The following is a 27,747-nucleotide window of genomic DNA, read 5'->3' as shown; positions in this document are numbered from 1 at the left end:
GTCTCTTTCCAGCCTGTCATAGAATGGACCTTCCCTCCACAGATCCTGCCTCCCTCTGATCTCTGCCGCCATCTCAATTTCCCTCATTGTTTAATTGTTTATTTGGAGAAAGTGCTTAGGTTTAGTTTAAGGTTCCCTCAAGGGTTGAAATCCACTGCTTACCTGGATGGTGTGCAGTTTGTGCATTTCAGAAGTGAGGCTCACACTGTGAACTTAAGTAGTACCTCTGTTCCAAGTCCTTGCTACCCTGCTCCCCAGAGTTGAGTAGAATCCTGACTCAGGGGAGGAACGCAGGTATGCCATGCGAGGAACAAACTCTCCTTTATCTAATAATCAAAAGTATGTGCCCCTCAGTGGACCTGATGAAGATGCAGCAGGTGCCTTAGGGGCTTGGCTATGCGTTGGGAGGTAGTCCCTTGCTCCTCACATGGGTCTCTGTTCCCCTGGCAGGAAGATGAAGTGGTCCTCCAGTGCATCGCCAACGTTCACAAGGAGCAGAGGAAGTTCTGCCTGGCAGCCGAGGGACTTGGGAATCGCCTGTGCTTCTTGGAACCCACATCAGAAGCCAAGGTGAGATTGCCCATCTGCCCTGCACCTTCCCTCTTGGCCTCCCAAGTGCTTGTCGGGGGTGGGACTTCTGGGAAGTGATGATGAGGGTGATGAGGGTGGTAAGGAAGAAATTCGAAAGATATACTTATCTTTGAAATGGGAAGCAGATCCCATAACTCTCCCCAGCCTAGAAAGTTGTACAGTGGAAGCCCAGAGGAATGCAAAGAATTAATAGTACCTCTCCTTAAGTGTTCAGCAGTACATGGGGGACGCCTGGAGGTCACTGTCAGTCCTCAGGGAGAAGATGCTTTTATTACTCCCCAAACACCTTCCTTGTTGTTAATTCCTAGAAATCTGAGTGTGTTTTCTTTACTCCCAGCTATTGTTTTATTGCTTCAGCGATTCATGGGTCCTTGGGCCTGTGTCTCACAGCAAGCTCATCACTTTCAGTTGCGACTGTGCTGAGGTGGTTGTAACTGCCTGCTCTGACCCAGGGGCAGAGAGGGACGTTCGCTCTGGTCCCGCCTGCGTGGTGCCATGTACTGTTATCTCTCCTCAGTGAAACTGCTTCCTCCATTTTCCTTTGCTTTCTCCTTTTCACAAGCCGTATGTCAGGTGGATCTGTGTGCCCCGTATTCTCACAGTACTTTGCAGTCCCAGAAAGACCTTTATATCAGTCAGGGTTTTCTAGAGAAACGGAAGCAATAGGATCTCTTCCTTTTTCTGGATAGCTGGATGGATGGGTGGATGGATGGATACAGATTTATTTTAAGGAAGTGACTTATGCAATTTTGAGGGCTGGGAAATCTGAAATCCATAGATCAGATCAACTAGAAAACTCCAGAGTTGAATCTGTCTTAAGGCAGACATTTTTTTCCTCCTAGAAACCTCAGGTTTTATTCATAAGGCGTTTGAATGATTGGGGAAGGCCCACCCACATTATCAAGGGTAATAATCCCTTTTAAAGCCAACTGATTGTAGATGTTAATTATATGTACAAAGTATCTTCACATCAAAACCTTGATTGGTGTTTGATTAAATGACTGAATACTATAGTCTAACCAAGTTGGCACACAATTATCCATCATACCCCCCCATACTCAGTTTTTCCTATAGACTATTTTAAATCAGAAAATGGTTATATTTTCCAGCAAAGCCGCCTGATTAGTATGTCATTGCTCCGTGTTAACATGTACAGCACAGACACATGCAGTTTGGCCAAATCCTAGAACATCAAGTGTGCCCCGTGGTGGCCACGCCTCCCTGAAGCCCCTCTGGGCTTCATCACTTGCCTCCCTCCCATGTAGGGAAGTCCCTGGTCCATGAGCGCAGACATCTGTCAGTAGGACGAAGGACAGAATCACATTCAAATAAATGGCAGAGCAAAGAGACAAAGAAGATTTTTATCTTTTAGAGGTCTTAGGTTTGATTTCCCTGAGGTCTTTCCTCATTTACTTTTGCTCTTAGCTAGGTATTTTTCTCTTCGTTCCCAGCAGTCTGGGATAATAGGAAAATCATTAGATTATAAGTCAAGAAGTTGATTTTCAGCCATTAGCTCATCATGTGACCATGAGCAAGTCACTCAATCTTGTTTCCAGCTTTCTCATCTTCCAGATAAGATGCAGTCCGGTGTAATGGAAAGGACATTGGTCTGAATCAGAAACCCATGGTACCATTTTCTAGTCATCCATTGAGTAGGGTGTAGGATATGGGTTTAGGGCATCACTCTGGAGCCAGACTCTGAGTCTGAATCCTGTGTTTACCATTCACCAGCTAAGCTAGGGCCTTGAGCAAGGTACCTCACCTTTCTGAACTTCGTTTTCTTCATCTGCTTAATGGAATTTAATAGTAACAACTTAAGAATGTTGTTATTAGGATTTAAATTAGTTAGTATTTGTGAACCACCTAGCACAGTGTAAACTCTATTTAACCCTTGGCTATTGTGATTTACTAGTACTTAGCCCAGATTACCTAAAACAAATTAAAGAGAATTATATATCATAACCTAAGAATTCTTTGCTTCCCTCAGGTGTAATAATAACCCATGCCACTCAGAAGTGCATTAGGGATGAGAAAAACCCTTCCTAACACCCACTTGACTGTTCTTATTTTGGTTTTTCATTTTAAATTTAAAACAAGTTAACACAACTGAAGAAGTTTTCTAAGAAATTTGTCATCTATGACTGTATTCCCTATCACAAATACTTTCATTTTTGTTTTTCACTCTGGCCTTTGTCCACATGTACCCATATATTTTCAGTCACACTCATAGTGGATATTCAGACATTCTGCCTTTTTTCCTTCACATTTCAGCCAGTTCCATATTGCTATGTAATCTTCATGGTTATTAAAGAAAAATTCATGTACGTGGTTTTGTTGGTTTACTTTTGCTTCCTGGAGTATTGTCCAGGAGAAGAATTCATGGCATCAGAGTATAAACAACATTAAATTGGTATTCCAAAAGGATAAACCAATTGTTAGAGTTGGCACCCATACTATCTTTGCATGAGTGTGTGTCTCTTCTGTATATAGTATGAGGAAAGTGCACCATGAGGGCTTCTCACAGAAAAATAGGATAAGTTTATGGAAAGGATAGCTAGGTCTTCAGAATTTCCTGTCACCACTACTGGGAGCAGCCTGCTAGATTAACCTATTTTATGTGGCTTCAGGCTTTCCTATATTCAGCTCCAGCTATGCGCACACCTCTTCTGTCCTGCTCCCTCCCTTTTTTTCTAGATATTTCTCCTAATTCTCTACCATCAGATTTCACAACCAACGATGCCATTCTTAGGCTCTTGGACGCTAATGTTAACCATGCAATGAAATGAGAAGGTGTGTTTTTTCCCAAGCCTGGCAAACAGTATAATGTGCAGACCTCAAATGTCACTCTTATCAACTGGCAACAGAGCCAGCTGGTGACCTTGGGCCACCCCAGTCAAGGGTATTTCAACTTAGTTGGGACTCAGAGAGGTAAAATTGAGATGAACTCTAGGGAGAAGGAAGACCTCAGAGAAAGAAGGCATGAGATAAGGTACTTAAAAGATATTCTCTGTGTACAAGTTCTGAGAAAAAAAGAGGTCATATTGAAGCAAGGAGCAAGAGGGTAGAAATACAGGAAGGAAAAATTTTAGAATAGCAACACCTACTATAAACCAGGAACTGCTGAGCACTTGGGAGAATCCTTGTGACTTTGAGCTTTGCTTGTCATGGCCTTTTCTGAAGGCCCCTGAAATTGCAGATATTAATTCACAGAAGCACCCTTATTCAGGTTTCCATTCAAATAAGCACAGTGTGAGGAGTTAAAAGGTATTTTGTTTTGTAGGGAAGACTCAGTGTTGAAACCAGGGACCAGGCAACATTGAAGGGAAATGTTGCATCTCTGTTTTTATCAATAGCAGCAAATGCTTATTGATGGTCATTTAAAAAAATTATTTATTTTTAATTGGAGGGTAATTGCTTTACAGAATTGTGTTGGTTTCTGCCAAGCATCAACACGAATGAGCCATCGTTATACCTATGTCCCCTCCCTCTTGAACGTCCCTCCCACCTCCCTCCCCATCCCAACACCTCTAGGTTGTTACAGAGCCTGGGTTTGAGTTCCCTGAGTCATATAGCAGATTCCCAGTGGCAATTTCTGTTACATATTGACAGTCATTTTTAAATGGAAAATGTATTCCCAGGAATCAGGAATTGACTATTTTTCCTCTAGCTCTTAATATTGTGTCTCATCTATGTTGTATCTGCAGTGTCCACCAAGAGGTTGCCTTTGGTTCAACTTAGTATCCAGACTCAGAAGATGCTGGTAGACCTCAGTCTGCTTAGTAGGACAAGAGCCACAGCTTGCCTGCTGGGAAGTGTCAGGCACTTCTGCAGAAATCCTTGCAGCCTCCAGGGTCTGCCTTCTGAATCCCCACCCCAAATGACAGCTCGGGTTCAAAGAGACAAGGCTCGTATCAGGCAGGTGTGGAGTCCACCATGGCTTAAAAGGCTCTGCACCACAGGAGCTGATGTATCTCGTAACAACTCCACAGGCCTAGCTTTTGAAGGACCACCCCTGATACAAGGATCCTCACACTTGGGGAATCACAAATAGACAGCTTTCTTTGAAGTACTGATGATCTTTTCAGTCCAGACGCAGGCTACAAATTAGGGATCATTTTCACCCTAAGCAGTATTCTCTCGTAACATAATTAGCATATCAGTTTTATCAGGTTATCCCAAGAACAAAACTGGACAATTAACTGAAGGTCAAATTCTCAGGCGAAAAGAGAAGAGAATTTCATAAGCCTTACCCCACAGGAATCTTCACTGATGGCAGTTATTTACGATTATAGGCCAACACCTTTCCAAATCCTGACTTCTACCTTCCTTGATTGTAGATCATCAAAAAAAGAAGAAAAATATGGGAACTTTTTGTTGAAAATCAGTTGCAACAGACCAAAGTTTGTCTCACAAAGTTTAGTAATGAAACTGATGTTGATGAAGTGAAACAGTTTACCCGCGTGCCCTTTAAAAGTCAGTGTCACATCTTAAGTCTTTTGGGCTCTCTCAGAAAAAATGTTCCGCCTTTCTGTCCGGAAGTACTGTGGCTTGCTGATCATGGTTTCCTCAAAATGGAAGATCCAGTTTCAAATCTAATTTTCAAAGTGAACATTTTCCAGGAAAATTTTATTCCTATTGTTTTCACCTCTTCTTTTGAAAACTGAAAAAAATAGCCTCCTATGGTTTCTGAAAACTTACATAGGTACTGAACACCCAGAATTAAATATCTGTGTTTGTGCAAACATCATTATGTCAATGACATAAATTAGAACAGAATTTTTGGCTTAAAAAAAAAAACCCTTATTTTCTGTTGCTTTTATTATCTTCAGCTCAGAAAAATTTACTGTTTACTCCTAAAACACTAAGTCTGCACAAATTTATGGAAGCAGAGGCTCAGCCTGAAGTTGATACCTTTTTTTGAACTTCTCAGTGTAATTTTAGTGTGTGGTCTTCCCTATGGCCTTGAGATCTTATAAAAGCCAAACTATGATAAAGCTTTAAAAATCCCGTGTCTTTTAATGTAGAGATTTAAACATTGAAATTCTGATTTTTTTTAACATTCATCAAGCATTATAGTCTGTGTGTCATATACTGCTATAGGTGCTTACACACTCTGATTTAATCTTTACAACCCTATGAAGCAAATATTGTTCTCATTGATTAAAAAAAAAAGTATAACAATTTAGACAAAGTTAAGTGACTTCCTGAAGATGGTTCATTCCAAACTCAAATCACTGTCTAATTTCTATAGTACTCAGGAATAGAGAGTATTATGATTCTTACTTAATGATAAAGAAGCCATATTTCTTCAAGGGGCTAGATACTTATGAATACCCAGGCAGATCTCCATACGCCCTCCCACAACCTTGCCACATCTGTCCTCTGAATGCCTGGCACTTCCAAAGTTAGAAATATGTATTTGCTTAAATCAAACAGAATCTATTAAAATGCAAATGCTCTCAGTACATGAAGCAATATTGAAATTTTTATAACTAAATTTTTTACAGATATAAAGATTATCATATTTTTTCTAGAAAGTACATTTTTAAAAGAGTGATAAGACAGATGTATTGTGCCTCTGTATTGGAATATAAGGCACAGAAACCCTGTAAATGGGAGGGGTGTGTCAAAACATCCATTGCATTGATTTAGGATGGTTTACCTGTCTTTTCTCCTGCACTCCACCACTCTGTGATCCCCAAAGTTAAAGATGATATGGGTATACCTTAGAGACATTGCAGGTCTGGGTGCAGACCACCGCAATAAAGCAAATATCCCAATAAAGTGAGTCACACAATTTTTTTTTTGGTTTTCCAGTGCATTTAAAAGTTATATTTACACTGTAATATTGTCTATTAAGTGTAAAGTAGCATTATGTCCAAAAATGTACATACCTTAATTTAAAAGTACTTTATTGCTAAAAAATGTTAACCATCATTTGAGCCATCAGTCAGCCGTAGTAGTAACATCAAAGATCACAGCTCACTATTACAAATATAATAATTTTGAAGAAGTTTGAAATATTGTGGGAAGTATCAAAACGTGACACAGAGACGGAAAGTGAGCAAATGTGGTTGTCATATGGTGCCAAGAGACTTGCTTGACATAGAGTGGCCACAAGCCTTCAATCTGCAAAAAAAGGAGGGTGTAATATCTGCCCAATTGGGGGAATACTGAATTCAAATGCCTGGAAAACATTCAAGAGGAAATTTTGATATGCATCTGGATATATGGATCAGAGAGGTTGAAATGGAGATAATATTTAAGAGATACTGGCTTAGGGTTAGAGAATTATTCTTGGAGAGAGTGAGTGGGAAAAATATGGGTTAAGAAGGGAAGAGAAGAGGGCTTGGAAAGTGTAGATATTTAAAGATGAGTAGAAGAAGAGAAACAGCACAGAGAATGAGGAGGAGAATCCTAAGAGATCAGAGGGAAAGTAGGCATTTGCAATGTCATAGAAGCCACAGAAACCAAGGGAAGACTGTCAAGGAGGAGTATGGTCCACATGGTAGAATGTCACTTGGAGGCAAAGTAATGTGAAGTTGGAGTGTCCATTAGATGGTAGTAACACGGAGACCAATGGCAGTCTTGGTGAGACCTTGCCCAATGGGCGGACAAGGGCAGAGCCAATTTAGCAGAGGCGGAGTCCAAGTGGAAAAGGAGAAAGAAAGTGCAGAAATCTCTGAAAGAGAAAGTGATGACTGGAGAGAGTCGGCGGATGCAAGTATTTTTATAATAGAAGAGACTTAAATGTGCTTAAGACTTAAGCATGTTCCCATGTTGATGGGAAGGTACAAGTGGAGAAAGAGAAAGTGATGCAAAAGAGGGAATGGATAATTTAGTGTGCAAATTGCTGATACAGTGGAAAAAGCTGGTGTTAAGAACAGAGGTGAGGAATTGATCTTCAAACAAAAGAAGAGCCCTTATTTCATTGAAGAGGAAGAAGGCAAGGATAGGACTAACCCTGTAGGTTTTGTGCAGAAAGTTTTGGAGAGTGAGCCAAAACACTTGGCAGGGGTCCCCAACCCCATGCCATGGACTGGTACCAGTCTGTGGCCTGTTAGGAACCAGGCCACGCAGCAGGAGGTGAGCAGCTGGCAAGCAAGGGGAGCTTCATCTGTGTTTGCAACTGTTCCCCATTGCTTGCATTACCGTATAATCACAATGCACAATGTAATAATAATAGAAATAAAGTACACAATAAATGTAATACACTTGAATCATCCTGAAACCATTCCCCCATCCCCGTCCTTGGAATAATTGTCTTCTGTGAAACCAGTCCCTGGTACCAAAAGGTTGGGGACACTGGCCTAGAGGAGACTAGTGCAATTGCTGAGCAGTGTGAGGGCTCAGCTGGAAGGGCCACTTGAGGTTGGTGACCATAACTTTTCAGTGCTACCAGCCTTCCAAATTATGTCATCCTGTGCAGCAGCCCACCAGAGGCATGAAGAAAGTGGATAGTTGAATTCTGCCAGGGTCAAAGCGTTGCCAGGTAAGTGTGATAAATGTCAAAAGGATAAGAGAGTTTAGGAGACTGGACCATGGTATCTTGGAATTTAAGCTGAATTGGGAAAGAACTGGGAGTGAAAAAGATTAAGGGGTGTCAGCAGTGATGAGAGTAATTGAGTGAGCAAGCCAACTGGAAGGTGGCTTCATGGTTGGACAGTGGGGTGTGTCCAGGAGAGGCTTCAGAGGAGACCAGTTTGGCTGAAACTGGGACCCAGGTGTATGACCATGACAGAGGGTGGCTGAACTGCAGTGTAGAATATCATTGATGAAGAGGAAGAAAAATAGCTGAGAAACTGTAATATACAATAGATTATTCAGATAGCCCATTAGTTGCCTAGGGCTACTGTGACAAATTAGCATAAATTTAAGTGACTTCAAATAGAAATCTATTCCCTTACAGTTCTGGAGGCTAGAAGTCTGAAATCAAGGTGTTAACAGAGCTACTCTCCCCCGGAAGCCTCTGTGGGAGGATCCTTCTTGCCCGCTCTGGTTTCTGGTAGCCCCGAGTGTTCCTTGGCTTGTGACAGCCGAACCCCAGTCTCTGTCTCCGTCTTCATATGACCCTTCTCTCTGTATATCTCTGACTTCACCTGGTGATTTCTCCTTCTTATGAGGACATCAGTCTTAATGGATTAGGCCTCACCCTAATGACTTCCTCTTAACCTAATTACATCTATAAAGACCCTGTGTCTAAATTAGGTCATATTAATAGTTGCCAGGGGTCAATTGCTGGGGCTCATATATTTGAAGGGGGCACACAGTCCAACAAGTAACAATGTGAGTGTTCTAATCACCAGGAGTAGGAAGGAAGAGGGGCCTGAGATTTCAGTGGATGTGGGGAAGGTGAAAGAAATACACAAATAGCAAAAAGGGAGGGAGCAAGGGGTGATGTCACCAGGCATAGGAAGCTTAAAGGAGGAGTTAACTTGTGGAAGAGCAATGATCTAGAAACACTCCTGGGAAGGAGGAGGACGCAGACCCTACCTCCTAACCCTGGGTTATCTGAAGAATGAGAGAAAGAACATCTGGAATTGAGAGAACCCCAAGGGAAGATTGTTCACATTGGGCCAGGGACTTATGTTGTAGGTGGGACAAAGGACTCATTTTCTATTGGTCTATATGTAAATTCGTCAAGTTGAAGGGCTGGAATCCAATCCTAGGGATGCTCAGATTCTGCAAATCATGGCTGCATGGGGCAATTCTTCCCATTCAGCAGCTAACCGGTTTCCTGTCCAGAAATTTTCTTTCCATTTCTACATCCATGTTGAGTCTCATGCTCTGCTGTTTCTAACAGTTAAGAGATAAGGGAAACAGACATCCAAACAAATAGCATAAAAGCTAAGAGCAACGCACATCAAGTTTATTAATGCATTTGTCGTTTGCCAGATATCTTCTCTAGTGAAAAAGAAGGGGGAAAAAGTGTTAACCCTGAGACCTTGTCTCATCTATATTGTCCTCCTTCCTATTTGAGTTATTAATACTGTCTTGATAACATACCTGCTTGAGGCATTACCGTCCCTTCTTTTTATTTAAAGACAGTCTGTACCTTTAGTGGTGGGAATCTTCACAGAGAATTTATTCAGCGTGTAAAGTGGCACCATGGCTCGGCTGCTCATTTGTCATTCACTTGTTCACAGCAGGCAAATGGCCCCAGGTGAATTATGAGAAGGTATTATTCATACCCGGGCTCCTCTGCAGCTCTTGGTGCTTTGCTTTTCAGACCTAATAGCTGCTATTTTGGTCTCGATTAGCAGTATTTTTTTCTTCTTCCACCAACTCCTGAACTTACTAATTAGATTACAAAGACTTGCCTTTTTTCCTCCTGTGATTAGAAGAACATCTCTTTTCTAGTTGTTACTTTTACATGGAATTAAAATGATGCATTGCATTTGTGTTAGAATTTGTCAAGAACCCCAGGCATGTGACATCCATCATTTTTATTCCTCATGGGTGTTTTAAAACCTGGGGATAAAACCTCAGTCATGCTGATGACCTTTTATGTGAGCTTTTGAAATGATGTGCATATTCATAGTTCACAGTTGAAATAATTGTTTACAAAGAACATTGGATAGGGATTCAAGAGATCTAGTTTTGCTCTCATTCCAACATGCTTTAAAATGTTACACAGAATAACCTCTCAGATCTGACTAGCCTGGCAGAGTTTTGTAAAGAAAATATAAGGAAAATGAGAAGAGTTTTGTAAAGGAAATGTTTAAATGGTTTTAGAAGATTTACAGTTTAGTTGACAACTTTATTTTCCTTTTCAGTAGTTTGCAGTGGTTTCATTGGTTTGTAAATAGTGACCTGAAATAACTATATGAACTGAAATATTTTTGAGTCATTTGGAAACAATATCTTGTTGGTTCTTAAATTCCTGTTGTTGTTTAGTTACTAACTCATGTTCCATTCTTTGTGACCCCATGGACTGAAGCATGCCAGGCTCCTCTGTCCTCCACTATCTTCCAGAGTTTGCTCAAACTCATGTCCATTGAGTCTGTGATGCCATCCAATCATCCCATCCTCTGCCACCCCCTTCTTCTCCTGCCCCCAATCTTTCCCAGTGTCAGGGTCTTTTCCAATGAGTCGGCTCTTTGCATCAAATGGCCAAAGTATTGGAGCTTCAGCATCAGTCCTTCCAATGAATATTCAGGGTTGATTTCATTTAGGATTGACTGGTTTGATTTCCTTGCAGTCCAAGGAACTCTCAAGAGTCTTCTCCAACACCACAATTCGAAAGCATCTTAAATTCCTGATGTATAGCAAGCAGTTGATTTTAAATAATTGAAAATGCTATGGAGAATGAGTTTTTCTTCATCCAAATTATTTCAGGGGATGATTACAAATTGTTCTTAACACAGTCATTTCAGGACTTAGCATCTTTCTCTGTTAGGATGTTTTCTAATCATTTTTCTTCTGTTCCACATAAAGTCAGCTGAGCTTTATGCAAAGCCTTTAGATGAGAGCAACTGGTACAAGAAAGTTTTTTGTAAGCCTCTGTCAGACAGCTGTTTTTGAGCTATTGAGTGGTTGACAGAATTTAAAAACCCTTGACCCTAATGATCTATTTCTTATTAGAGCACTTTCATCAAAGACTTTAGCCATAAACCCTACTTTAGCACTTTGCTATACATCCCAACATATTTCTGCTTCAAAATAGAAGAAATTATCTTCTCTTTGGGGTGGTTCAGGTACAGTACTGCCTCAGAACACTGAGGGTAGAATAATTGATTGCCACCCCACTGCTCCCATCCCAAGAGCAGTCACCTGAGACTTGAAATTTGAATTATTACCCTGATAAGTTGTAGCATCTAGGTTCAAACAGGTCTACTTCTTTTGCCTAAAGATGAGAGCTTTTAGAATTTAATGCAAGCTCCTAGACTGAATGAACACAAGAGGGCTTACTGTTGTCATTCAGCAAAACATAGTAGTACATGGCTCTAGAGAATTACTTTTTTTGGTGAAGAATATAGCCAAGAAAAATGAGAACTTTATGATGTCCATGAGGAAGTTTCCACAACCTACTCTGATCATTTTTCAAGATGAAAAATGAGCACTGTGGTTTTGCTCACTCCCTGGTTTCCCAGATAAATTATGTCATGAATGCTTTGTCTTTAAAGATGGTGATCTTAGCCAGCATCTGCAGGGTTTGGCACCGAGGTCACCCAGAAGGTCCGTGGTTCTCAAACTTGAATGAGCACATCCTTGTCTTGGGCGGGGCCAGAAACCTGCTTTTATTTTTTTAAACAAATTTCTGCCTGGCTCTTAGGCAGTTGGTCCACAGACCTCCCTTTTGGAAATTGTGGCAGGTCTGAATTTGCAGTCATCAGCCTTATACGTCTGTTTCCCTGTTTAAGTAATGACAAAGTAGCTAGATGTCATCACAAAATGAGGCAAAGCTACCACCAACCTTGACTTCATTAGTATCACGTTCACACTTAACTGCAGCCTGCCATGGAAAGTTTCCAACTGCCGTAGTGATGAATGAACTTGCTTCTTTCCCAAATGGGCAAGTTTACTAGAAAGCCAGACATGGCACTCAGCTTCATCTTGTTCACTGAGAACTTTAGGACAGATGGTGCTGGAGGGCAGCTGATTTGAGACATTTATCTTCATGAGGTCTGACAAATTTCTCTTGGGTCACCATGAGCAAGGACTTTACATTTTGAGGTGTGGCATTGGTCTGTTGGTTTCTATCAATGTGTTCATTCTCATGGTGCCGAGCTGACACAACTGTTGTGTACTGGAGGTGACTCCTGATGATGGCTTTTCCTTTCCCCTTCCCTCCTTGATAATCTTCTCTCTCCTCATTGTTGATGGTAAACCTGGGTTAGCTACCTAGCAGCGCTAAGGAAGGAAACTCAAGTTAAGGCTCTGTCATATGAACCTGGATGGGTGGACAGGCGCAGTATTCAACATGGTTATTTCCTGGGCACTTTCATCAGATGCTGAGTGATGGGTTGGGTTCAAGTTAGAAGAGACCGAGTCTCCTAATGTTTTCCCTGTGATTATCAAAGCTGGCACATGAGCTGAGTGAAAGGTATCGGTGACTTCAGCAAGAGAAGGTTTGGAGAGAATGGCATCCAACAGATCTCCATAGTTCAATAAGCATGTTGATGTTTGTTTGTCCTTCATACTTAGAATGCTTCTGGGTAAGGAAGGCACTAGTGAAGTAGACAAAGACACCTCCACTGTGAGAGTGCTTATTATTAAGTGAACATTTTTAATTCATGCAGCTACTTCCTGAAGGGTAGTGCTAAATCTCTCTCCAGTGTTTTAAAATATGTTTTAAAATATCTGTGTTGAGTACTGTATTCTCTCTTGCAAATGGGGACCTGTGGTGCTAATCCTTGCAAATGTGAACATCTCCTGGTAGTAGTCTAGATCAGATATTATGGGGCAGTTGAAGGGGATGGGATACTGGAGGACTTGTACGTATTGGAGAAAAGTTTTATAAAAATTTGAACTATTAACATTTATAACTATTATTTCTTTCCACGAAGGTTTTTAAATTTGCAACTTTTATGAACATATATCCATATACCCCTACAAAAAAAATATTTTTGAATCCAGAAATGACATTTTAGGGATATTTACCAAAATGAAAATTCCACAGAGGGGACAAAAAATAAAAACTGCATTTCCATTCGGAATTTGGATTCAATTTGAGAGTAGGAAGGAGGTGTTGGAAGAAAAATTCAAACCATTTGGAAGCCAGGCTGTTGTCCTTGGCCTTTGGCGCCCTGAGCTTGGTGTTCACTTCAGACCCTGAATCCAAGAGCCTCGTGGAGCTGATGCCGCAGTCAAGCAGGACTCAGTACACAGGAGGGTCTCCCTGTTAATAATAGAGGTGATCATTGCCCCTAAGGGGGACAGCGCTGCTGTTGGGTACCCAGTGTCTCTGTTCCGTCAGCCTTTAGTTGAGCTTGGCATTTTCTCTGCTCTGTGGGCGCCTCAGAATGCTTCCCCCAATCTTCTCCTTCCTGTTATGCAACGAGAGGCCAAGAGAAACACATTGTCCTCTCCTGCAGCTGCTGGATACCACTTCTGGGTAATGGAGAAAAGCCTCGCCATGGTTCCTAAATTCTCTAACAACCACATCAGTTCTCAAAAGAGAGGAGAGAGCAAGTGAAATTGCCAAGGAATATGGGGGCGGTGACCTGCTGATCAGTGTTCCTCCCACCAAAGCTAAAGGAAACCAAGCTGGAGACTAAAACGCAAACATGAGGTGGAGACTAGGCTTTCCTGCCAGCCTGCCCTCCTCAGCTTTGATCTCATCACTTGACATTCTGTCAATCACGCGTCATTCTTGCTCTCCCATCCTATGCCCTCTGCTGCTCTGCTTGCGGATGCTGACGCCCCTAATTTATTCACAGCGCATGGAGCATTCATCTCCTTGCTGACCCGCTGCCTTTCCTCTTGCCTGAGCTCTGCTATTTTGCCAGCATGAAAGCTCTTTGGAATAACAACTTCAGTTTCTCGTAGTAGATCCCACTGAAAACTAGGAATTTAGGGTCCCATTTCTTACCACAGAGCTTGCTGTATTATCTGTGCTACTCATTAAGTTAGAGTTTTATTTATGGCCATATTTTTTAGGACCATATAGAGAGTCATTGTTTCCACTCTGTCTATAAACAGTAGGTGGTGTTTGCTGCTCCTCCACACAGCTTGTTTTTTCCAGGTGCAAGTGTTCCGCATTTCCACCTTTTGGCACCTTTGTTATTTAACACGCCAGCCATGCCAGGCAGGAAAAACTTGGCTCAATCAAGAACCAAATCAACCATCCAGCCTGTCAGTTATGTGTTTTCCCAGCAGGCAGCTTTACAAGCCAGCTGCCCAGCATTTTGACTCTCATTCTTTGACTGCCCCTTCTTCCTCGTTTTAAAGAACACAAGCTTTGCAGCACTGATTTTTGCCAGACTCCTGGTGGACATTCTTCCTAACTGTGCCAGAAGCAACTGATGCTTGGCAGAATATTGGTGTCCAGGGTACCTCAGTGTTACTTTTGGTTGGGGCCATAGCAGGCAAGATCATAAAAACAATAATTATGTGTATTTCAAATTATTGGGTTATTTGTTTGCAAGAAATTCTTATATTTTAATGAATTGAGCTCTTTAACAAAAGATCTAGAGTAAAAATAAGTTGCTGTCCAGGGACCTGAATTTACTTATTTGGTTCAGTTCCTCCGCGTGTCTTTCAAATTAAGGTTAGAGAAGTCCTGCTTCAGAGTCATCTGGGATATTCTTTTAAAGTACCACCTGAAGAAGAGTCTCAGGAATCATAAGTGTCAGCAGTCTTGCCCTGAAGATTCTTGGGCCAACTGTGTTTCTACAGTCACACTTCCAGAACAAGCTTATTTGTGTTGCCTCTTGCGAGAAATCTCTGAGCATCATCAAAAGGATAGCTGATGTTGCCAGTGTGGCTCATACTTGAATTAATAATATTCTCCCTGTTAGAGGCTAGACTGTAAAAGATCTGTTGATCAGTGTCAATTAAACAGCCAGTATCTGGGCATTTGAGGGATGAAGGAAACAAACAGTGACCGTGAGTGTTTTTAGTTCTTTATCACTTTCGGCTGGTATTTCCTAGCAGGACTTCTGTGAAAGGATATTTGGCCTGTGATTTGGATTTCCTGCTTCTAAGTGGCAGTGGCTCCTTGCTCACATAGGAAGTGTTTCAGCGAGTGTTCTACTCAAGTAAATTTTTAACTTCCTAGTGGAAGCTTTCTATTAGATTTTTAAAATATCAACACCTTTCTATAACCTGATAATATTCTTCCTTTCTCTTGTGAGTGATCAACCTACTCCATCTCTTTCCTTCTGAATAATCTTTCTTTCTTGAAGTAAACCTCAGGCCAGCATGGCATCAGATGCAGAAGTCACTCTGCTCAGGACCGTGATTTTGCCTAGGAAGTCTTCTTGCACTGTGGTAGTGATTTTCCACAGCTGTCAGCCCTCTCAGGGATGCTCACTGTTCCTTAGAATAAACGGCCACCAAGAGACTGGTGGATGCTGAGAGCATTGCCTTCCTGTGGTTGATTCCTTGGGCATCAGAAGGCACTCTCTTTACTCCATTCCTTTAAAACATAGGAACATCTTTGTCCTCTCCTCCCCAAGAGAATGTTTTCCATCTCTGAGTTTAAATTCTGGGTGCCTTGCTGTTTATATACATGGTTTTTGTTAGCAAAGTCCAGGCAAAAGTTGAACTCAAAAGTTTTGAATAGTTTCTGTGTATAATATTTTCAGAAAGACTGTCTATCCTTTTCCATAGCAAAATAAATTTTTAAAAAACTTATGCAGGGTTTTATACATTTTAAACTTGTTTCATACTAACTCTTAAAACAGACAGGCAAAGTCTCTTCCCCCAACATGTGTAAAATCTGGATGTATACATGTTTAAAATCTACATACGTATTGTGTCCTTGGTGGAAACTTGTCTCGTCATGCCCAGAGTTGAATTGCTTTTTGGAAGAGAGCACTTACATGGTAAGTCAGTGTCAGATTTCAGGACTGTGTAATGATGGAAATAAGCTTGCCTGCCAGGAGTCTCAACTTTAGAAAGTTCTTGAGCCCAGATAGTCCCACTAACTGCAGTCATAATCTTTGCATTCCCAGTGGCCATTCCAGACCAACCCTTCCTGAGATAGTCAAGAGCCTAATATGAAGTCCTTAAATTATTAAAGTACAAGAATTAGGAGAGGACTTCTGACCCAGTGGTTAAAATTCTGTGCTTCTACTGCGTAGGGTTGATAACTGGTGGGGGAACTAGGATCCCCGCATGCCCCTTGGTATGGTCAAAAAATAAAAATTGAGAGGGGGTAGCCTAGTAGAGGAGAAGGCAATGGCACCCCACTCCAGTACTCTTGCCTGGAAAATCCCATGGATGGAGGAGCCTGGGGTCCCGAAGAGTCGGACACGACTGAGCGACTTCACTTTCACTTTTCACTTTCATGCACTGGAGAAGGAAATGGCAGCCCACTCCAGTATTCTTCCCTGGAGAATCCCAGGGACGGGAGCCTGGTGGGCTGTCGTCTATGGGGTCATACAGAGTTAGACACGACTGACGTGACTTAGCAGAAGCAGCAGCCTAGTAGAGTTAGAGTCCCACAACGTTGGTGTAGAGATGAGAACCTTCTCTTCAGGAATATTGACACAGTATCGGATAGAGTTGAGTTTGAAATTCCTGACTTGAATGCTATTCTCAGATGTGGTTATGGGGAAGCCTTTCAGCCTTTCTGACTTACAGACTATCTATAATCTATTGGTTAAAGAGTTGATGTTAGAGTTAAATGAGATAATACTTACATAGAAGTTAGTGCAATACCTGCTATGATTATATAGATAGGTAAATAGATACATTTTAAATGTATATATGAATTCTGTTCTTGTTTCTCCACTTGCCCATATTAAGTTTTACCTAATTCCTGTGTATCTCAGTTGAGCCAACTCTAAAAGAGTTGTAAGTGTTAGTGTTGGTTGTAAGAGTTAATGTTAGTTGCTCAGTCCAACCCTTTGTGACCCCATGGACTGTAGCCCGCCAGGCTCCTCTCCATGGGATTCTCCAGGCAAGAATACGGGAGTGGGTTACTGTTTTCTCCTCCAGGGGATCTTCCTAACCCAGGGATTGAACCCAAAGCCACCAGTGACTTTTGTAGAAACAGAGACTGAGCAACAACCCCAGATTTAAATATTCACTGTTATAACTTTCCTCATTATATTCTATCAAACACTTTGCAGAAGTGACAAAGGTGGATGTAAAAGGCACTTAACTGCATAAATACTTAAACCTGGTTGAGACAAGATGTAGGCGTTAGTTTGGTTAATGATTGGCTCTGCCTTTAAAGTATAAATACAATGCAAATAATTATGTATTATCAATGATAGAAAGGCAGTCCACAAATGAGCTCATGTCTGCTGTAGATGGATGAGATCATGTCTATGAAGCACTTAAAACTCCTGAAATACAAGCTGCATGTCCCGTCTCTAGCCATCCTGATGCTCTCCCATGGAAAGTTGGTCTTATCCAATGCCTTCTGTACCCATGGGGCCAGATTGACCTGGAACATTTTCTGGGAGAGAGAAGAATTTTCTGCCCTCAAGGGCTTGGGAAGTCTTCTCATCCACAGTCTTTGAGTAGGACTCCATTGAGCCTCATGGAATGAACCCAAGTTTCCTGCATTGCAAGCAGATTCTTTACTGTCTAAACCACCAGGGAAGATCCCCTGGAGCAGGGACTTGCTACTCACTCTGGTATTCTTGCCTGGAAAATGCCATGGACAGAGGAGCCTGGCAGGCTACAGTCCATGGAGTCACAAAGAGTCGGACATGACTGAACAACAAATACTTTCATTCTTTTCACATTGAGCCTCATAGGGAGATTTTATCAGTCCTGTTTGAGGCACTGTGGTGAAATGGAACAAACAGGTCATGTGGAAGCCAGACCACTGGGGACAGAGTCCAGCTGTGCCCATCACTAGCAGACATGGTGCCCATGGAGATGAGTTGGAGGTGTGTCTGAATTAGGTGAAAAAGCAAAGGGAAGTAAGGACAGAGGTCCTGCAAAGCCTATAACTTTGAAATTCAGCTTCAACTAGTGGAATTTTAAGCAGGAAGAAAGAATCCACCCAAAAAAATGGAAAAAAAAAAAACTCTCCCATCTTGTTCATTCATTAAATACAAATTCAAGTTCTGGCTCTGTGCCGGGAACTGCTTGCTCTTGTAACCCCTCTTCAGGCCACACTCCAGCCTGGGCTGACCTTTTCTATCACAACATCGCTGAAAGGCCTTCTGGGTCCAGCAAGACATAAAACTCAAACTGCTCAATTTAGCATTGAATATCAACTTTTGTATTGTTTCATGAAGTCTCAGGTATGGTAGATCTGTCTCTTCAAGTAGCTTAAAAGTTCTTTGAAGGTTAGAAACCGTGTCTTTCTTCTTTTATTCCCCACAGCAGGTGACACAGTTGTTGTTCAGTCACTAAGTCATGTCCAACTATTTGCGACCCCATGGACTATAGCACGCCAGGCTTCCCTGTCCTTCACTATCTCCCAGAGTTTGCTCAAACTCATTTCCATTGAGTTGGAGCTGTCATCCAACCATTTCATCCTCTGTTGCCCTCTTCTCCTCTTGCCCTCAATCTTTCCCACCATCAGGGTCTTTTCCTATGAGTTGGCTCTTCACATCAGGTGGCCAAAGTATTGGATCTTCAGTATCAGTTCTTCTAATGAATATTCTGGGTTGATTTCCTTTGGAATTGACGGGTTTGATCTCCTTGCCATCCAAAGGACTCTTAAGAACTTCTCCAGCACCACAATTTGAGAGCATCAATTCTTTGGTGCTCAGCCTTCTTTACAGTCCAACTCTCACATCCATGCATGACTAATGGAAAAACCATAGCTTTGACTATATGGGTCTTTGTCAGCAAAGTGATGTCTCTTGTTTTTAATATGCTGTCTAGGTTGGTCATAGCATTTCTGCAGCATTTCATCTGCAGTGATTTTGAGGGTTTTTTTATTAAGAAAATAAAGTCTGTCACTGTTTCCATTTTTTCCCCATCTATTTGTCATGAAGTGATGGGACCAGATGCCGTGATCTTGGATTTTTGAATGTTGAGTTTTAAGCCAGCTTTTCACTCTCCTCTTTCACCTTCATCAAGAGGCTCTTTAATTCCTCTTAACTTTTTGCCATTAGGGTGGTGTCTTCTGAGTATCTGAGGTTGTTATTTCTCCTGGCAATCTTGATTCCAACTTGTGAGTCTTCCAGCCTAGCATTTTGCCTGGTGTACCCAAACTCATGTCCATTGAATTGGTGACGCCATCCAACCATCTCATCCTCTGTCATCCCCTTCTCCTCCTGCTCTCAATCTTTCCCAGCATCAGGGTCTTTTCAAATGAGTCAGCTCTTCGCATGAGGTGGCCAAAGGATTGGAGTTTCAGCTTCAACATCAGTCCTTCCAATGAACACCCACAACTGATCTCCTTTAGGATGGACTGGTTGGATCTCCTTGCAGTCCAAGGGACTCCCAAGAGTCTTCAACACCACAGTTCAAAAGCATCAATTCTTCGGTGCTCAGCTTTCTTTATAGTCCAACTCTCACATCCATACATGATTACTGAGAAAACCATAGCCTTGACTAGATGGACCTTTGTTGGCAAAGTAATGTCTCTGGTTTTTAATATGCTGTCTGGGTTGCTCATAACTTTCCTTCCAAGAAGTAAGCGTCTTTGAATTTCATGGCTGCAATCATCATCTGCAGTGATTTTGGAGCCCCCCCAAAATAAAGTCTGACACTGTTTGCATTGTTTCTTCATCTATTTGCCATGAAGTGATTGGACCAGATGCCATGATCTTAGTTTTCTGAATGTTGAGCTTTAAGCCAACTTTTTCACTCTCCTCTTTCACTTTAATCCAGAGGCTCTTTAGTTCTTCTTTGCTTTCTGCCATAAGGGTGGTGTCATCTGCATACCTGAGGTCATTGATATTTTTCCCGGCAATCTTGATTCCAGCTTGTGCTTCTTCCAGCCCAGCGTTTCTCATGATGTACTCTGCATATAAGTTAAACAAGCAAGGTGACAATATACAGCCTTGATGTACTCCTTTTCCTATTTGGAAGCAGTCTGTTGTTCCATGTCCAGTTCTGACTGTTGCTTCCTGACCTGCATACAGGTTTCTCAAGAGGCAGGTCAGGGGGTCTGGTATTCCCATCTCTTTAAGAATTTTCCACAGTTTATTGTGATCCACACAGTCAAAGCATATTGTTAGGTTCTCTAAATACTGGCTGACCACCTTTTGGGGATGGGAAAGGAAAGGGAGGTTACTTGGGCTGATTTTGGCTGCTGGGCCTCCAGGAATTCTCCTTTTGTGGAGAACAGGTGTCATTCTCTCCAATTCCTCATGTTTTCCCAGATGAGCCTCCCTCTGCTGACACTCTCAGGGCTACCGCTTTATCATCTCAGAGCCTTTGTTCTCCCATCATCATTCTGTTGCCCAAATGGAGATCCAGGGACAATTTGCTAAATGTAATTGCTAGGTGTGTGGTACTTCTGACCCTTGGGATGGCTTGTTCTTCCTGAATTTTTTTTTTTTTTGCCCTCTTTTGCCATCTGATAGAAACACTGACCATCTTCCACTCCTCTCCTATATCCAATTAGTCACCAGATCTTCCCTCTCTTAACTTCTGAAGATTTTTCAAATTCACTACTTTATCTCCATGTCTACCACCATTACGATACTTCATATCATTGTTTTCTTATAAGCAGTTTATTGCAGCAACCTCCTAACTTGTTTCTCTGCCTTGGTTCTAGCCCCTTCACACTGGAACTGCAGTGACTTTTCAGAGATGCACATTTGATTCTATCACTTCCTTTAGTGTCACCTATTGCCCTGAAGATGAAGTTCAAAATCCTTGGCAGGGGGACTCATGACCCTCAGTGTAATGCCTGCTTCTTCCCCAAACTCACTTCTCACCTTCTTTCCTTGCTCCTCTCCCCCACTTCAGCCCCACTCAGCTCTCACACACTTCCTCGTCCCTCTGTGGGCCTTTTGAATCATACTTTAAAAACTGTCCATTTGTCTTCACCGTACACCACCAGACCACACAGCCTTAAAAGGCAGGGATTATCCTTACACAAAAAAAGAACTTGGAAAATTATATACATGAACATATAAGTGAGTTATGGATGTTTGGACTTCACTGCCCTCTGTGGATAACGTTTGACATTTATTTAGTACTTACTATGTGCCAGACTATGTAAGACTATGTTTAAGTTCTGTAAACATAAAAACTGAGTTTATTCTGAGGAGTAGGTACCATTAGATCTCTACTTTACAGACAGGGAAACTAAGGCACAAAGAGGCAAAGCTCCCCACCTAATATCATTCAGCTAATAAGTGGTTGAACACAGATAGGACCTCAGGAAGTCGTGTACTACAATGTTCGCTCTCAGCCAATAACCCATTAATGTACTCACAGAGTGTGTCGTTGAGTCTTGGCTGTGTGAGAGCCAGGTGGATCAACACTCAATGGGAGGAGGCCCATGACAATGAGAGAAGAAAGGTCCCTTGAATCTTAAGCCGGAGACGTGGGGAGGGGGCTCAGCCAGGCAGATGTGTGCTCAGCGCAATGTGTCTGCAACCATAGGCACCATCTGTCACATGCTCTCAGATAGTCTGGGACACAGAGTCCATTCAAGAAGGCTTGAGTTGAGCACTTGCTGTTCTGTGTACTGGAAAAACCAAAAGTAGAACCAGACACATATTTTGCAAGATACCCACAATTTAGTGAAACAGACTGCACCGTGTGAAGAACTGTGTGCTGCTGCTGCTGAGTCACTTCAGTCATGTCCGACTCTGTGCGACCCCATAGACGGAAGCCCACCAGGCTCCCCTGTCCCTGGGACTCTCCAGGCAAGAATACTGGAGTGGGTTGCCATTTCCTTCTCCAATGCATGAAAGTGAAAAGTGAAAGTGAAGTCGCTCAGTCGTGTCGGACTCTTAGCGACCCCATGGACTGCAGCCTACCAGGCTCCTCTGTCCATGGGATTTTCCAGGCAAGAGTACTGGAGTGGGGTGCCATTGCCTTCTCTGGAAGAACTGTGTAAGCCACAGCAAACTGTAGTTAACAATGTAATGGAGAGAGGACAGCCCCACTTCTGTTAATTAATTCTTCTCTTCATTTCCCTGAAGGCTTGCCTCATACCAGCTAGTATCCTGGTGAGTGTACAATGTGGGGTTGCTAGGTAGAAAAATGCTACGTGAAGCCAATAATAGCAATGTTAAATTCCCCCCATCTTGGACTTAGTAAGCCCCAGAAAAATACTTGGAGTACCTAGATTAAGGGAACGTGGAGGGTCCATAGGCCTTTTCTTTTGCTTTTTTCTATGTAGTGGGACTAAATGAATACCTAGTTCCTGACTTAAACAGAGCCCTGGCATCTCAAGGTTTTCTGTAGGACATTTGGAAATGGTGCTTCTCTAGGCTGAGGTCCGGGCTGCGGAGAGTGACGAGGAGCTATTTCAGAACAGATGTCAACAGAGCCCTTCTCTCCATGCTGAGAATCATCAAACACACGCCCCACGCCTGCCAGGCAGTGACTGAGGCTCAGGCTCCAGAGCACGGAGACAATGAGCCGGCCTCCTGGGGGCTCTCCCGCTGCAAACAAATTAGCTCTGACGGACCAGTGGCCTCTGCTTATTCTCTGGAAATGTGGGGGTGGGATCGCAGGCCAGTGTGGAGTTTAATTAAGGATGGCAGCTGGCGGAGCAGGTCAGCTGGCTGTCTGCTCTGCACTTCGTGTCACAAGTTGTTGGCTGCTTTTTGCTTTTCTCCACATATTCCCATGGCCCTCTTCCTTCCCTTGCGACTGCCCACGTGTTGTTCTCAGTGAGTGGTGTGTGACCTTATCTCTGAATATGGAGAGTCCAGGCAGGACCACAGGCTAGAGGTGGAAAAACTAAACTTTAAGGAAATGATGTGAACCAGTGGGAGACACAATGCTCCCATAGGAGATACTTCCTCTCCATGCTCACTGTCTCTCTGTAAATGTACCCAATGGTACCAGTAATTAAATTTCTGCCATCTTGGGACTTTTACCTATTTTTAAACTTTAAACTTTTTATTTTGTATTGGGGTATAGCCAATCTACCTTGGGACTTTTAATATCTGGGGGGAGGGGGGAGAAAAGTTTAATTGGAGCCTGCCTAGTGTCTGGTATCAGGTTGGAGGATGGTGGTGCTCGAGGAGAATTCCTATCTTTGTCCAAGCAAGCCAGACCAGGAGGGAAGAGAGCTGACTCAGAATCACACAGTCTTGTATAAGGACAGAATCTCTAGCACTTGGAGCTGTGAAAGTTTGTGTCTTAGAGACTGGACTACACAGGGTTCTTGTCGAAGTGAGCGTGAATGTCGGGGTTATTCAGTTGATTAGCCAAAACTGCACCCCTTAAAGTACCAACTACACCTGCTGACATTCCTGAATAGAAAAAATTCCAAATCACATGCCCTAGTGAAGTGAAGGAAGAAGGAAAAACACTCAAACTCTGGCTTTTTTGGCCTCCTATTCTGGGGACATGAGATCCAGATAGACCAAGAAGTTGTAGGGGGAAAAAAAAAAAACCTCTGTAAAATCTTGTGAGATGGCATCCTCTTTGGGAAGACTAAGTCAGACAATATATGTTTATGGCATATGATCTTTATGGAAATGCTTTATCATATTATTGTCTGCCACTTGTAATGATGCGATATGTGCTCTAAAAACACTCCCTGAATGTGAAGCCTTGCCCTGCATCACCAGCTGTCTGCTTGCTCCAGTCCCATACAAATGAGTTAATTACCTGCAGCAGGAACAAACCTTGAAAACAAAGCAAGAAGTGTGTAAAATAAAGGCTGTTGTCTCCTGGTGGTACAATTTCTCCTTGGTTATATCATGTTCATAAAGAGAACTGGGCAGTTTCCTGTAATACCAGAATTCTAGGAAGTCTGGGTTTTTAGGAGTTCTGACTGCAGAAACCCTGAATAGAAAAGTATTTAAGTGGCAAGTACTCAAAATGTGAAGTCGCCCATGGGCCAGTAGCCTTTGGGATAGGATCACCTATACTTGGATCAACCTATACTTGGTTGTTGTTTAGTCGCTCAGTTGTTTCTGACTCTTTGTGACTCGTGGACTGTACCCCTCCAGGCTCCTCTGTCCATGGGATGTTCTGGGCAGATTACTGGAGGGAGTTGCCATCTCCTTCTAGAGGGGATCTTCCCAATCCAGAGGCTGAACCCAGTTCTCCACATGTTCTGCAGTGCAAGCAGATTCTTTACTGCTGAGCCACTGGGGAAGCCCACTCTTGGCTTAGGGGATGTTAAAACTTTACTAAAGGGAAGGAGTGAGGAAGTCTAACAAGAGGGACATCGTTTTTTGTTTTTTTTAAGGGCATTGAGGTTGAGGAGGAGGAAGAAGGTACAAACACTTGGAAAGTGAAGAGAACTTAAAGATTGGTGATTCCATAATATTTATTTTATAAATGAAAATGATGAAAATCAGAGGGCTTGTCTCTGCTTTAGCAGCAGGTTTGCTTTAGCTTTTAAGTTAAAGGTCCATGAAAGCAACGTTATCTGTCTCTGAGTGTTAGACATAACTGTGCATGACTTCTGGCCCTCATTCCTGTTACTCTCATGGTGCCAATATCACAGGGGAAACAAAGGTTTGGTGTGAAAGGTGAATGTAAGCAGCAGTATTCCCAAGGAAAATGGTGCATCGTGGAACTGGGTAGTGATTTTGTTTGCATGTCTTTGTATCTTTCTGAATATCAAACACTGTGTCTTATCAAAATATGATACTTAAATATTTGCTGAATGAAAATATTCTAATTGTGGAAAAATCTGCAGTGTTGTCGTCAGCAGCAGGAATAGAGTTAAATGTATGGATTTGAATCCAACTCATCTAAGTGTAAGCCATCACCTTGGACAGATGACCTACGTTCTCTGTGTCTTAATTTCCTTTGCTGTAAGCTGAAATACTAATAATATCTGTACATGAAATAGTTGTGTGGATTAAAAGAAATCACTTAAAGCAAAGCACTTAAAACAATATCTGGAGCCCATTATACAGAGTGAAGTAAGCCAGAGAGAAAAACACCAGTACAGTATACTAACGCATATATATGGAATTTAGAAAGATGGTAATGATAACCCTATATGCAAGACAGAAAAAGAGACACGGATGTATAGAACAGACTTTTGGACTCTATGGGAGAAGGCAAGGGTGGGATGATCTGAGAGAACAGCATCGAAACATGTATATGATCAAGTGTGAAACAGATCACCAGTCCAGGTTGGATGCATGAGACAAGTGCTCGGGGCTGGTGCACTGGGATGACCCAGAGGGATGGGATGGGGAGGGAGGGGACCCGGAGGGAGTGGGAGGGGGGGTTCAGGATGGGGAACACATGTAAATCCATGGCTGATCCATGTCAATGTATGGCAAAGACCACTACAATATTGTAAAGTAATTAGCCTCCAACTAATAAAAATAATTGAGGAAAAAAAAATATCTGGCCTAGAAAAGCACTCAGTAAGCATTAGGTGTTACTACAGTCTACAGAGAAGGCTATCTTTGTGTTTGAGAAATGTTTGAGAATATCATGGTATTACCTGAGCAATGATGTAGAATTATTGCTCTAGGGGTGATCAGTTCTTATAGTTCTGGACATTTCTTTGTTCAGAATTAAATGTATGTAGCTCCTTTTACAGTGTGGTGTCCAAATTTTCTGAACAAGTAAATAGATTCCCTATTTTGGTCACTGTTGTTGAAAGCCACGTTTTGGTCTTGTCTGCTTACAAATTATTATGGATGAGATCCCAGTGACTTTCTTCCTTTGGTCCCACCCAGACATCAGTGTGAATCAGCCTTCCCTGCTTCCGAAAGGCTGTATGTGTAGTGTTCTCCCCTGTTTGCCCCCAGCCCTCACTCAAGTTGATCCTGACATCTTGGTCACTGTTCCCTTGAGACTTTGGGATTTTCTCCTCTTCCTACTTTAGAATCCAGCTTGAAACTCATCTTAGCATGAACAAGAAAAATCTGCCCTTTGTACTCATCCATCCATCCATCAAATGTTACTTTGATTCATAGGCTCTTTGCCCTTGAGATGTTACTGCGTGACTGATCCCCAACTGACATGAGTGGGTATCCTCATTCTGGTTTTATTTCCACAGTATGTTCCTCCAGATCTCTGCGTCTGCAATTTTGTGCTGGAACAGTCCCTCTCTGTCAGAGCCCTGCAGGAAATGCTTGCCAACACAGGTGAAAATGGTGGCGAAGGGGTGAGTACCTGAATTATGTCCTGGGAAGGGAGGCATTGGGACACACCATAACCCAAAAGTACACACTTCATTTCATTCCTCCAGTTTTGAACTAGAAAAACTTGGATTTCCAGTTTCCTTGAATCCATCCTCATATTCCTCTTATTCAGCAGCCCTACTTCCTCTGGGTTAACCAGCTTCCACCAGAAAATAGACTAGATCACCTTAATGCTGCCTGAGCGGGGCATAGGTCATTGAACCCAAAGTCCACCAGAATATATGGAGAGGCTGAAAGGGCCTTGGAAAGGGGAGGGGTGGGGTATCTGTTAGGCTCATTCTTTTCTCTTGGAAAAGTCTCATCAGAGATTATGACTATGCCAGTGAAGCACAGCCAGGTTACAGCCATTTGGAGAAGATTTCCTATAGAATTAAGAGTCATTGACATGTACCCAGATCTTTACGGTTTCACTCAAGATGAGCAAATACAGAGCTGTCTTAAGTTTCTATTGTCAGTAAAATTGTTTCCCAGTCTTTAACTGAGGGATAATGGCTTCCCAAAGGTCTCCCAGGCAAGACATTGACCATAGACTTCAGAATAATTTTTGACCCTTTCCCTAATGACTCACCTAGTTATATTCATTTATCATTTCAAATATTCTAATTCTATGAACTGAATATCTCACATACAGATACCACTCTCCCACGCCCCTTAGATACTGTATTAGATGACTATCCTTTATCTTCTGGGTTATTACATCAGACTCATCACTCTGATTCCTTCTGTGCTTACCTCACCTACTATTTTATTTTCCCTAAGCTGACATAATGCTCTTTACAAAATATAGACCTAATCATTACACTTTACCATTTAAAAATTGTCTTTCTGCCCATTACCATGAATGAAATCCCATATTCCTTAACTGGGCATAAAGAACTTCAGGATTTGGTGTGTCCTGCTCACCTTGCCTGTCCTGTTTCTCCCCACATCTTCCCAAACACTCAGTGACCCAACCACATTGAATTCTTTTCACTTCCTCAGACATAACCATTCTCTTTGCCTCAGATCATATGTGTCAGCTCTTCCCTCCATTTAGAACAACTTTCTCCTCCTCTCTCTCTTCCCTTATATGACCTTTACTTCTCTTTCAAGGAACAAGTCTAAATATTAGGTCAACAGAGAAGCCTATAAGTTGACCCTGAAAGTCTAGGATGGGTGCCCTTGCTTGAGCAACACTCAGGGAAGAGTTCTTACTACTGTCTACTATAATTGCAAGTGTAATTCTTTACACTCTGTAGTGTGTGTAGGTAGGGATGTTTACAGTACCTAGCACAGTTTATTATTTGACTTGAATGAATTCATATATAAT

The 27,747-nt window shown here is 42.2% G+C and overlaps 1 protein-coding gene across 8 annotated transcripts in view; it reads left to right on the top strand.

Moving 5' to 3' along the window:
- The window catches only part of RYR3 (ryanodine receptor 3), a 547,151-nt gene that overhangs the window by 179,983 nt on the left and 339,421 nt on the right, over positions 1 to 27,747 (top strand). For all 8 annotated transcript variants that reach the window (XM_043471377.1, XM_043471383.1, XM_043471384.1 and 5 more), the window contains exons 2-3: positions 451 to 570; positions 26,294 to 26,401. In XM_043471377.1, the coding sequence (XP_043327312.1) occupies positions 451 to 570; positions 26,294 to 26,401 (228 nt within the window). The remainder of the gene's footprint in view (positions 1 to 450; positions 571 to 26,293; positions 26,402 to 27,747) is intronic.

This window comes from Cervus canadensis, chromosome 6, assembly GCF_019320065.1.
Source record: "Cervus canadensis isolate Bull #8, Minnesota chromosome 6, ASM1932006v1, whole genome shotgun sequence".
NCBI classification, from domain to species: domain Eukaryota; kingdom Metazoa; phylum Chordata; class Mammalia; order Artiodactyla; family Cervidae; genus Cervus; species Cervus canadensis.
The sequence above is the reverse complement of the archived record's forward strand: the minus strand, read 5'-3'. Positions and strand labels throughout refer to the sequence as shown.